The sequence below is a fragment of the Rhinolophus sinicus genome, linkage group LG16, assembly GCF_036562045.2.
Source record: "Rhinolophus sinicus isolate RSC01 linkage group LG16, ASM3656204v1, whole genome shotgun sequence".
NCBI lineage: Eukaryota > Metazoa > Chordata > Mammalia > Chiroptera > Rhinolophidae > Rhinolophus > Rhinolophus sinicus.
The window spans coordinates 19,367,000-19,379,404 of record NC_133765.1 but is presented as its reverse complement, the minus strand read 5'-3'; the positions used below and the strand labels follow the sequence as shown (position 1 = coordinate 19,379,404).

At 44.8% G+C, this 12,405-nt stretch overlaps 1 protein-coding gene across 3 annotated transcripts in view; it reads left to right on the top strand.

Moving 5' to 3' along the window:
• SFI1 (SFI1 centrin binding protein) overlaps nucleotides 1-12,405 on the top strand; it is a 72,004-nt gene that overhangs the window by 40,279 nt on the left and 19,320 nt on the right. For all 3 annotated transcript variants that reach the window (XM_074321172.1, XM_074321170.1, XM_074321169.1), the window contains 5 exons: nucleotides 1,045-1,206; nucleotides 3,138-3,208; nucleotides 4,162-4,254; nucleotides 9,153-9,250; nucleotides 10,304-10,370. In XM_074321172.1, coding sequence (XP_074177273.1) covers nucleotides 1,045-1,206; nucleotides 3,138-3,208; nucleotides 4,162-4,254; nucleotides 9,153-9,250; nucleotides 10,304-10,370 — 491 coding nt within the window. The remainder of the gene's footprint in view (nucleotides 1-1,044; nucleotides 1,207-3,137; nucleotides 3,209-4,161; nucleotides 4,255-9,152; nucleotides 9,251-10,303; nucleotides 10,371-12,405) is intronic.

Sequence of the window (12,405 nt, the reverse complement as noted above, 5' to 3'; positions counted from 1 at the left end):
TCTAATGATTGTATTTTATAGAATGACTCACCTTAATCTATTTAGCCATTCTTCTGTTGATAGATATTTAGATTGTTTGTTTCTCCCCAGTTGTGCAAATGCATGTGATTTATGATGTTGGGTTTTTCTGAATACTCTTCAAATGGTTTATTTCCCAATGAGAGTTCAGAAGTAATAATACATAGGTCATGATCGTCAGTACTTTCTGTACTTTGGTTTCTTAAACCTACGCAGAAGTGACTCAAGCCCTGTGCTAGACACTGGGTTGGGCTCTCCAGCTTTCACCGAGGTCTCCTGCAGAAACCTTCCAGGCTGTTATACTGCCTCTTGGGAGAGTTTGAATATGTTCATTTGAGAATAGTGACAGGGCACCAGTCACTATTGTCTAGTTGCCCAAGCTTCAGGTAAAGGCATTAAGCTATTAGACATGATGAGCTGCAGACTAACGTTTGTCCAATTGTGGCCTTCGGCCTTCGAATGCCAGAGCCTACTCCTTTTCACTTCCTGGACTTGAGCTCATCAGGCCATTAGCTAATTGGTGTTAAAAGGAGATAAAGCTGGCAGCCCAGATCAGCCTGACTGAAAGCTCAGAAAAGCCTTTGCCAGCATGGTGACTGAGTTGTGTGTCATTGACAGTCCCTAAAGTACTATCTGGGAGACATCAATAAAGAGTAATAAACAAACATAAATTTTTAAAAAGACAGTGATCAGTCAAGTAAAACTGAGTCTTTAAAAGCAGCAGTCTCTATTCCTACTCATCAGTAGTAGGTAGGAGTCTCAGATCTTTGATGTAACTGATTTTATAGCATCCACCTCCCTAAAATTACAGACCTGTTCTCATTCCTTGGAGAGAAGAGATATAGCTAAGGGACTCCTAATAACCCTCCTATGTTTAAAACTACGTTTGTTCTGGGACTCTGTGAGAGCAGCCTTGAATTCCTACTGTCTGCCAGTAGCGGCGTTCAGCTCATCTTAAAGACGCTTCCAGCTCATTGCCAAGTCTTGGTGTGGGGGGCAGCACTTAAGTTATTTTCTCCGTTGCAGAGATGGCTGAGCGATTCCACCGAGTCACTGTGCTCCACACACACTTCTGTGATTGGCAGTGGGCCTGGGAGCGGAAGGAGAGCTTGTATGCCCACTACGCTCAGTTGGAGGTGCTGGCCAGGAAGATGGCACTGCGCAGGGCCTTTACTCACTGGAAACACTGTATCCTTTTCAGTCACCCAGGCCTGTCTGCCTCAGTCAGGACAGCATGAGCTCAGCAGCCTATAAAATCAGTCAGGACAATAGGGGAGACAGTCACTAAACAGTTTAAGACAGTCCTGATTTCTGTTGTCTTCTTTAAAATGAACACCTCTGTGCCCACCACTCAGCTTAAAACATAGAACATTGCTAACACCCGTCTGTCATATGGGGTGTCATGTGGGGTCTCAGCTCCCGCTTCCCACATAAGAACGCAGGACATGGTGAGGCCAAAAAGGAACACCCACGGAGCCATAGATAGGGGAGTTATACCACTATATTCTCGCTGGTGGCTGCGTTGGAGACACAGGAAGCAGGAGCCACACGATCCGCAACCTGTCATCCACTTCTCTCTGCCAGCCAACCTCACTTGCTAGCTGCAATCTGCTCTTGCTAGCTCAGCCACCATGCACTGCTAGCATAGCCACGGCAGTTATATTAGTGGCCAATGGCTCACTGGTTACAGCTGATGGCCAACTAGCCACAGCTGATGGCCATCCAATCACAGGTGATGGCCATTTACTACCTGAGCCAGCATCTTTCCACGTGAGGCCGAGAGCCTGGAAACTGCACTCCTGGCTCTGTCCCTACACCTTTTCTGCTCCTCCCTGACCGCATTCCTTTCCTGTCCCTCAGAGGTGACCCCACTCTCCTGAATTCTATGTTACCATTTCATCACTTTTCTTGGCAGGGTTTTTTAAGCCTAGCCTTCGCTCCGGTGTTCCTGTTCTGAATCACTGCCCCCACCACAGTATGTGCCCAGGTGTGAGGATTTAGACTGCCTGGGATGTGATCCACACATTCATTTGTTCACTGAACTCTTGTTTTAAACTCTTGCCTAAGTTCTGGAATATGGACAAACTCAGAGACTCACAGTCGTTCATTGTCCAGTGGGGAAAATAGACATGAAAATGGGTCTTTTACAGTATGGCATGGTAGGTGCTGTCATAAAAGTTTGTATGAAGTTCTGTGAGAGCTACTGTGGCAATTCAGCCGCGGAGGTGATGTCTGTGCTGAATTGAAGTCTTAGGGGATGACAAGTTCGTCCAGCAGAGAAATCAGGAAGGGCGTTGCTGGTGAGAGGAATGGCATGTACACAGGCATTGATGAGGAAAAGCAGCCAAGGATGGCAGTGGGGGGGGGGCTGTAGTGAGTTGTAGGGGTGTGGCTAGGAGAGCTGTAGTTCAGCGCAGGTAGGTGTAGGCTGGGGCTCCTTGTGTGTGGTGGTTGGGAATTTGGGCTTTGTCCTGATGGCACTGGGGGTCCTCTGGAAGTTCGTGAGAAGTGGTGCAGCAGATTTGTACTTCAGAAAGGATAAATCTAGGTTAGAGGAGCGAAGCGCGCCCAGGGCGATCAGCTATAGGTGGAGGCTGTGTTGCCAGGCTGTGGGAGGGGCAAGTCAAAGGAACTGCGGTGTGCTGGGGGCGGGGACAGAGGAACAGGAAAGATTTGGGAGAGCAGGTGGACTTGGCCACTGAGTAGATACAGGGAGTGGGAGGAGAAGAGGTTTGAAAATAACGCCAAGCTTCTTAGCTTAAACATCTGACTGGATTGTGACGCCAAAACAGAGAATGCAGAAGAAAGAGTAGGTTCCGCTTTAGATATGGCAGTTCTGAAATGTTTACTGCAGTTGGTGGTCATTTATCTCAACTATTTTTTGCCTCTCGTGCAATGGGCATGAGGGGACAAAGGCAAGGCCAGCAGTTTGGTAAGTGACTCACGTGGTTTCCCTTTACCCACCCTTCCTTGGGTCATCAGGAGGAAACAGAGGTGGACATCAGCCCACTGGCATATCCCATGATCCCCTGCAGCCAGAACGCTTCAGATGGGTCACTAGGATTGTACTGTGCGGGGCTGGGAACCTTGTTGAGACGAGAGGCCTTAACTCCTGACAGATGTGCTGCTGTGTGCCGAAGGAGCTGCCCAGTGGAAGGTGGCGGAAGAGCACTGTAGACGCAGCTTGCTGGTAAGCTTGTCAGCCTTGCTCAGGCATCCGCTCTTGGGGTCCGGACCCACATCATACTCTTTTAAGTGCATCTGGTCATGTGGGAGCTTCAGTCATGAAGCCCTCCTTCGTTGCAGGTATCCCTATTTTCATTTTGGATCAGAGATGGTAATGGTGTGGGGTCAGAAGGGTTTGGAGCTATAAACGAACCTTAGAAATGATCTAGTCCTGGGTTTTTTCACATGACGGGCCCCCTTTTAAATGGTGGGAGCCTTGTCTGTGAAATGAAAGTAGAGATGCTATGGATGAAGCAAGGTCTGGGGAGTAGTCCCTCTTCTGGCTGCTGTCCTCCACCCTCACCAACCCTTTCAGTATCCTATGGGGTTCCATAGAGCACAATTATGAGAATCCCTGATTGCTTCACTGTCTCAGAAAACTGAAGCCCAGGGCATGGGGGAATGGGCTTTGCCTAGTCACATGGCAGACATTGTTGATGGAGCTTGAGCCAGGTCTGCTTGACCTGCCCCTAGTCTGACCTCCCTTCTCACCGAGGATTCCTTCTCTTCTGCTCTTGCAAAACTGCATTTATAATTGTGCAAGTCTACACGTTGACTCCACATGGTAAAAACACAAAACAAAACAAAAAACCCCCCCATAAGCTAAAAATCTGTCTCCTTTTTGAGAGGCAAAGTTGATGTTTTTAACCTTTGTCTGCAGTGTTCCCATCTGGGTCATGGCGATCTCTCCTGGTCGGAGATGAAGGTGTGTTTGTTCCTGTGCATTATCTGTGAACGGCAGGGAAGTTTGACAGCTATTTAAGTGCCTACTGGGTGGCCTGGCTTGTATCAGACTCCCGTTTGAAACTCAAAGCAGAGAAACACTTTCAGGGACATGGGAGCAGCTGTGAACTGTGACTGAGCTGTTTTTACAGATAGCTGATTTGTGACTGGTTGTGTCCTTTCTTCTTTTCACAGCTCCTTTGCTTTAGAGCTCTAAAAGACAATGTGACCCGTGCCCACCTGCAACGACTAAGGCGGAATCTCGCTCACCAGCAGCATGACGTCACGGTGAGGGGCGTCTTCTGTATCAAGGGAGCTCTTCTGATAGCCATTCTCCTTTTAACCTTTGTGCTTACCGATTTGTCCCCAGATCTTTAGACTCTGAAACCTTAGTGTCCATTTTCTTTAGTAATCTATACCGGCCGATAGAGAAACCCATTTTTATGCTTTTTTGGATCCCATTTTTCATCTGTTTGCTAAGAAAATTGGTATTTGAATCAGAAGTCAGGGACTGTGGATTCTTTTTTTTCTTTTTAAAGATTTTTACCTAAATGTAGCTAACATACAATCTTATGTCAGTTTCAGGTGTGCATCATAGTTATTCAGCAGTACCCACCCAGCACTATACCCAGCACTTTACCACATTGTTGATTACACTTCCTGTGCTAAAGAAGTGATCCCCATGATAAGTCCAGCAACCATCTGACACTGTACCACGCTATCACAATATTATTGATCTCCCCTCCTTTTTAAATTTTTCAATTGGAGTTGACAGTCAGTATTATTTTATATTAGTTTTAAGTATATAGCAGAGTGGTTAGACATTTATATAATTTAGGAAGTGATCCCTCTGACTAGTACCACCTGGCACTGTGTATAGTTATTACCATATTATTGACTATGTTCCCTATACTTTACATCCACATGACTATTTTATAGCTACCAATTTGTATTTCTCAATCCCTTTACCTTTTTCACCCTGCCCCCAACCTCCCTCCAGTCTATCACCCTGATAGATCTTCTACCCATCTGACACCATACATAGTTATTACAATATTATTGACTACATTCCATATGCTGTACCCTACATCCCCACGACTACTGTGTAACAAGCAATTTGTACCTCTTAATTTGTATCCACTCCCAAACCCTCTCCCATCTGGCAACCATCAAAATGTTCTCATATCTACACATTTGTTTCTGTTTTGTTTGTTCTTTTGTTCTTTATATTTCACTTATAAGTGAAATCATATGACATTTGTGTTTTTCTGTCTGACTTACTACACTCAGCACAGTACCCTCTAGGTCCATCCATGTTGTCGCAGATGGCAAGATTCCATTCTTTCTTACAGCTGAGTAATATTCCATTGTATATATGTACCACCTCTTCTTTATCCATTCAGCCATTCAGGGACACCCAGGTTGGCTTCATAGCTTGGCTTATGTTAATAATGCTGCAGTGAACATACGGATGAGCACGTCCCCTCGAAGTAGCATTCTGGGGTTCTTTGGATAAATTACCCAGAAGTGGGATTACTAGGTTCTTCTTTGCCTCTTGTTATAGTCTTTGTTTTAAAGTCTGTTTTGTCTGCTCTAAGTATTGCTACCCCAGCTTTTTGTTTACTTGTTTTCCATTTTTATGAAATATCTTTTTCCATCCCTTTACTTTCAGTCTGTGTGTATTTCGATCTAAAGTGCGTCTCTTGAAGGCAGCGTATATGAGGGTCTTGTTTTGTTATCCATTCAGCCCCCCTATCTTTTGACTGGAGCATTTTTAATCCATTTCCATTGAAAGTAATTGTTGATGGGTATGTAGGTATTGCCATCTTATTCATATATTTATATATATAGTTTTTCATCTTAAGTCCTCTAAGATTCCTTGTAATACTGATTTGGTAGTGATGAACTCCTTTAGCTTTTTCTTGTGTGGGAAGCTTTTTATCTGTCTTTCAATTCTAAATTATAGCTTTTCTGTGTAATCTTGGTCGTAGGTCCTTCCTTTGTATCACTTTTAACATTTTGGGCCAGGCCCTTCTGGCTTGCAAAGCCTTTGTTGAGAAATCAGCTGACATCATCCGTCAGGCTCACTGGTTGTGAGAACTGGCCGTGACTACAGTGGACGAGCTGTGGTGCAGGGGCTGATCCCGTAGACATAGAGCAGCATCTGCCTCAGCAGGACTCTGGTGCCGGCCCAATCTGCCCGTTGGGTGTGTCTTTCTTGGAGGCAGCTGGGTGATGCTCCAGTTCATTGCAAAGCTGGCCACTGGGGGCGCCAGCCTCAGGATCGCCTTGGAGGGGATTTGCTGCAGGTCAAGTTCAGCTGTAGCCCGTGCCCCACCCGGGACCACCCGGCAGGAGCCACAAAGAAATCCTCAGATGGCTGCCGCCCTGTGCTGTGCTTGGCAGTGCCTCAAGAGGCCAAGCTGCGAACAAGGCTGGCTGTCACTAGTGCCGGGCTTAGAGCTGCTCAGCCAGAGGTACCGGACATGCTCAAGCCAGATGCTGCTTGTCTGGGTTCCCGCAAATCTTTGAGAGACCCTAGGAAAGTCTGCAGCATGAGCTAAGGCAGGCAGTTTTTACAGAAAGGTCATCGGCTTGGATGTGCCGAAGGGTTGGATGGGGCAGGGTCTCCAATCGCCAGGGCATGGCAAAGGATTAGCAGAGACTCAGATGTGGTGCTGCCCGCATCTGCATGCTAGGAGGAGGGCAGGCTCAAGAAAGAAACAATGGCTTCTGCCAGTTCCTCTGTCAAGGAGAAAGCTGCCCCTCCAGGCTCCCCCACCAAGCCAGACAACTCAGTTCCCCACCATACGTCCCTGCCGCCTCTCCAGCTGCTGCTCCAGCTGCCTCTCCAGCTGCTGCTCCAGCTGCTGCCCCAGCACTGGAGCTCAGAGTGAGTGATTTTGTCTGTGGGTAAGTCCGTGCACTGTCCCTTTCAGAGAAGCCCCTGTCTCTAGCCACCCTCCATCTCACTCAGTCACAATATCTGCTGGTTTCACAACCAGAAATTATGGGGACTTCTCTCCCCAGCACTGGAACCCTGGGCTGGGGTGGGGCTGGGACATCTCACTCCTGGGGCGGCAGGGAGCCTCCACAGCTGAGATATCCCTCCTGATTTTTTATGGTCATACGCGAGTGTGGGTCCAGCCTGTTCTGCAACTCTGCCCCTCTTACCGGTCTTGACGTGGCTTCTTCTGCATGTCCTTAGTTGTAGGGCTTTGGTTCAGCAAGATTTTAGGCGATTCTCAATGATGGTTGTTTTGTAGTTTAGTTGTAATTTTGATGTGGTCGTAAGAAAAGGTAAGCACAGTGTTTACCTACTGTGCCATCTTGACTGGAACCCTCCAGGGATTGTGGGTTCTGATTCTGACAGGGAATACACTTTAAGTCTACACTCAAGGAGGCTTTGGTTGTGTAAATCTATTCTCTTCAGTGGTTGACATACCTGAAGGCAACAAACATTCTGTCTCTACTTGTACATTGTGTTTCTGGGAGTGGAAGGATGATGGGTTTTTTTGTTTTGTTTTTAATTAGGAAAATGTTCAAAAGTATAGAAAAATATAAAGAATAGTGTAATAAATAGCTATATACTTGCCATCTAAATTCAACAAATGATGATATTTGTTTCCTTTTTTCCTGAAGCATTGCAAAGTAAATTACAGACATCATGACATCTTACATCTAAACATTTCAGCATGCATCACCCAAGAAGAGCATTTTCTTAATAACCACAATATCATATGATCCCTAACAACGGGAATAGCAGTTCCCTGTTATCCAGTACCCAGCCTATAGTCAAATTTCCACTGTTGCCTTCAAAATGTCTTTTATGTCGGTTTTTTCCAAACCAAGATTCAAGTAAGGATTGATTACTCGCTACGTTTGGTTATGTATTTTAAAGCCTCTTAGTAACAACCCCCTGTCCCCCCTCCCCACTTCTTTTGTTTTAATGTGTTTGTTCATTTTTTAGTTGTGGTAAAATACACATAACAGAATTTATCATCTTAACCATTTTTACATGTACAGTTCTGTGATATTTAAGTACATTCACGTTATTGTGCAACCATCACCACTGTCCATCTCTAGAACTTTTTTCATCTTGCGAAACTGAAACTCTTGGGGCAGCTGGATGGCTCAGTTGGTTAGAGCATGAGCTCTGAACAATAGGGTTGCTGGTTCGAGTCCCACATGGGCCAGGGAGCTGTGCCCTCCACAACCAGATTTAAGACAACAAGCTGCTGCTGAGCCGCCGGAGGGGTGGTCAGATGGCTCCGTTAGTTAGAGTGCTAGCTCTTAACAACAAGGTTGCCGGTTCAATTCCCCCATGGGATTGTGGGCTGTGCCCCCTGCAACTAAAGATTGAAAACGGCAACTGGACTTGGAGCTGAGCTGCACCCTCCACAACTAGATTAAAGGGCAACTACTTGGAGCTGATGGGCCCTAGAGAAACACACTGTTCCCCAGTATTCCCCAATAAAATTTATATTTTAAAAAACACTGAAACTCTTTACCCGTTAAACACCACCTCCCCATTCTCCTTTTCCCCATCCCCTGGCAACCACCATTCTCCTTTCTGTCTTTGAATTTGAGTATTCTAGGTACCTCATATTTACAGTGTTAACTCTTTTGTAACTGGCTTATTTCACTTAGCATAATGTACACAATTTTTTAATATGACATTGACTTTTTGAATAGGAAGGTGAGTTATTTTGTACAATGTTTCATATTCTTGATTTACCTGTTTGTTTCCTTTTGATGTCATTTGATTTTCCTTCTTTCTATGTAGCTCCTATAAACGAAGTTAAATCTAAGGACTTGATTAGATGGAAGTTAAACATTTTTTAGCAAGACTACTTCATAGGCAGTGAAATATGTGATAAGATCACTTTTATAATTTCTAAAATGGCATTGTCTGCCATGAGGCACAGTTTAGGAATAGCTTCTGATTTTCATAGACTAGAAGATCCTTTTTGCTTGTTATGTTGGCCCAGAATAGTTCCATATATATAGCTTAACCATAATTATTTTGCAAGCCTGTTATATGTCCATTTCTCCAAATTGCAGTAATTCCTGCTTTGGGGGAGTTTACAGTCTTTTGGAGTAGGAATTTGCTAACTAACAGGTTAAGAGAGATTATTTTCCCTTTTGACCTAATAAACTTCCATTTCCTTCCTGTTTTGTTTCAGTTGTTGCGCAGGTTCTGGAACCTCTGGCAGTCTCGGATTGAGCAGAGGGAAGAAAGGAAGCAGCTCCCCTTCCTGCGTGCTGCCTGGGAGCACTACAGGTAGGGACTCTGGCCTTCTCCTCCTCACTCACCGTTCTCCAGGGGTAATCACTTACCCTCCCATGATCCTCTGCGCCAGATGCAGAAAGACCCTGCTGTAACCACTGGTTCCTGAGCTGGCGTTTTCCTTTTGGCTGCTCAGAGGAGAGGTGGAATGAGGATGTTTGTACTGGTTCTTGGCCACCGTAGTTTGAAGTATTTGCCCGCTAGCTCACTGCCTCTGTCCTTCAGGCTTTAGTGATGTTCACGTCTTCAAATTCATGCACTGACACTGTTCAAGAGAAGGCTCAAGTGACTATTTGTGGCTTGGTCTTGAAGGGTGCAGAGAGTTTCCTCAGTTTTTTAGAGTTAATCAGTTAAAATAAATTTTAAAAAGTGCCACATGTCCATGAGGAAAACTTAATGTATAGGAAGAAAGGTAGAAAGTAAAATAAAAGCTGCCTGGGTCCCTCGCTCCAACCCCTTAGTCCTATTCTTCAGAGGTAACCACTATTCACTTGCTAGAAATGGCCAATATTCCCCCCCCAAAAAAAGTTTAATCAATTTAAGTTGCATAGTTATAGGTCCAATTCTGGAGCATTTTTTAAAGAGTCAGTGAGAATTCCTATATTTAACTGACTCACCTTGGAGTTACCAGAGTATGCTATTGTTCTAAATCCTGGCTTATAAAACTGATGTGGTTCTCACTCTCAAAATCACTGCATGAAAGGAGCATGTCACAGACCTGGGTGGTGGTAAATAACCCCCAGAGTTTGGCCATAAAACCAGAAGGATATTTGGGGGGGATTTCATGCATATTACCTAAGTTTCAGAGGAATTGTGCTTAGTGGTCTAGTTAGGTTTACAAGAAAGTTGTCAAAATTTGGGGGCAAGCCACAGCCCAAAATCAGTGTTGACAGAGTTCATGTTAGATATCAGGTTCTTATTTCCCTCTACCCTAGAATGAAACCCATGGGATGCCTTTAACACTCAAGATGTAACTATACCTTCCTTAAAAACAAAACAAAAACTTAAAAGATGGGCAGTACCTTGGTGTTCTGTGTTTTATTTCAGAATAACCTTGCTACACAAGTGTATGAAATTGTGGCTACAGCATACTCAGAAGAGGCGATACAAGCAGGTATGAAGTACTTCCTAGCAGATTGCTTTGCTGGCTTACATTCTTGGACCCATTTGCTTTGGAAAGATTCTTGGCAAAGGCCTATGCAAACAGGTGTTGGTGTTTGGATTTGGAAGAGAGGGTGCTGTAAAAAAGTCAAAGGTATTTCCCCCAGTTCCCTCTAGTGATGTCAGAAAATCCGCATAACAGCCATTCCTTCATCTGCTACGAAAATGCAGGTGTTCTTTGAAAGTGATGAACTCTTTTTCATTCCATTCATTTCTTTACTCAGATTCAATTAATTAGTTAGCCAGTCTGTCACCCAGCGGGACCTTCAGGAGATACTGGGAAAGGGGAAAAGCGTAATTATCATATATCCTAGTGCTCAACAGTGTGAGACACAGGTACCCACAGTGGGTGGTAGGAGGTGGGAGTCGGGCTGACGAATTGGTGAAGGCAGATTGAGAAAGACAGACTTCAGTTCCATTTAAGAAAGACTTATTGAGCGGCTATGCCTCAGATACTGCGCTAAGCACTGAGGATACAGCTGGGATACAAAGCAGACAAAGCTGTTCTCACAGGCTTGTAATTTAGCCCCCAGTGGCAAATAAGTGTGATCTTGCAGGCCAGCTGTAATGATGAGGGGAAGCTGTCTGGAGTGCTGAACCCAGAAGGGTTTTGAGGCCACGTTCAGGCTCAGGACTGTGTGTTCAGTTGATGACGTCTGTATGGCCATTGCAGTGGGAAGTGGCACCACTGCACATGTCTCTTTTTGGCCATGCCTGGCAGTAAAACAGGCCAACTCAGACCAAACTCCTCCCAGTTATTTTTGTGCTGCCCTCTCCATCCCCCACCGCCATCTGCTGCTAGAGTCTAAAGATTTTGGCTGGCTCTTCATAGTTTTGGAATAAAATCCAAATTTTTATCGCCGCTTACAAACTCCTTTAGAATCTCATCCCTGTCTATTTCTCTACCTTTTCTGTTACCACTCTCTTTGTTCTTCACACCTGCGCCCTGACCAGTTAAGCTGCCAGTCCTTCTCTGCATGTACTCTGCCCTCCTGCTTCTCACTGTACCTGCGCCTCTATTTCTCGCTACCCTTTCAGCTCAGGTATTACCTCTTCCCGCAGCCCCACCCAGGTGTGTGTTTCTTTATCAGAATGTTCATCCCATGGTTGTTTACTGGCCTCTCCCTACCAGGCTGTAATGTTCTTGAGGTTACAGCCTGTCTCTTGCTTCTCCTTAGCCCAACACAGTGCTTGGAGTAGGGTAGGTGCTGACTAATATTTAGACAAATGAATGAACAAATGAGTGAACAAAAAAACAGACAAACTGTCTTTGATCGCTTCAGAGTTTTTTCCAAGGATCGACTCGGTTCTTGGAGTTTGGATAGTTAGCCCAGGGCATGGCTTGTTTTTGTCACCTTTGCCTTCCATGCCTAGAAAATGCTTAGAACTGTTGCATTCTTTGATGTTCCTTTGGATAATGTGGCTGTTTCTGAAAGGACATTGCCACTTGATCTCTGAAGGTCATTTAATGCAAGCTCAAAAGAATGTAGAGAGACCTTTTAGAAATAGAATGTGAGTGCCAGAGTTGAAAAGTTGTGTCTTTTTAAGGTGGAAAAGAAGCAGAAGGTCTCTTTTAGCTCCTTCTTGGCAAAAGAGAGCACTGTGACACTGGGACCCAGCACTGGTGAAAGGTCAGGGGTCAGTACTCTTATCTGTCAGACTGCCGTGATGGCATGCACAGTGGAAGGTCTGGGAAATGTAAGGGCCCTGCTTAGTTGTTTTTAAAAAATCTTTAGCTTACAATCAGAATTTCATCACTTGGTTTAGCTCTCCAAGGAACACATCAGTCCTTTCTATTTAGAAACAGATATAAATATTAATTATTATGGGTTCTTTTGAAAAAGTAATAAAGAACGGCAAAATGTTTGCCAGTTGTTGAGCTGGATAAGTTCATGGGGATTCCTTATACTATTACTTCTACTTTTGTTTACATTTGAAATTGCCCATAATAAACAGTAAAAAGACAAGTAGCATATAGACAGTTTTGA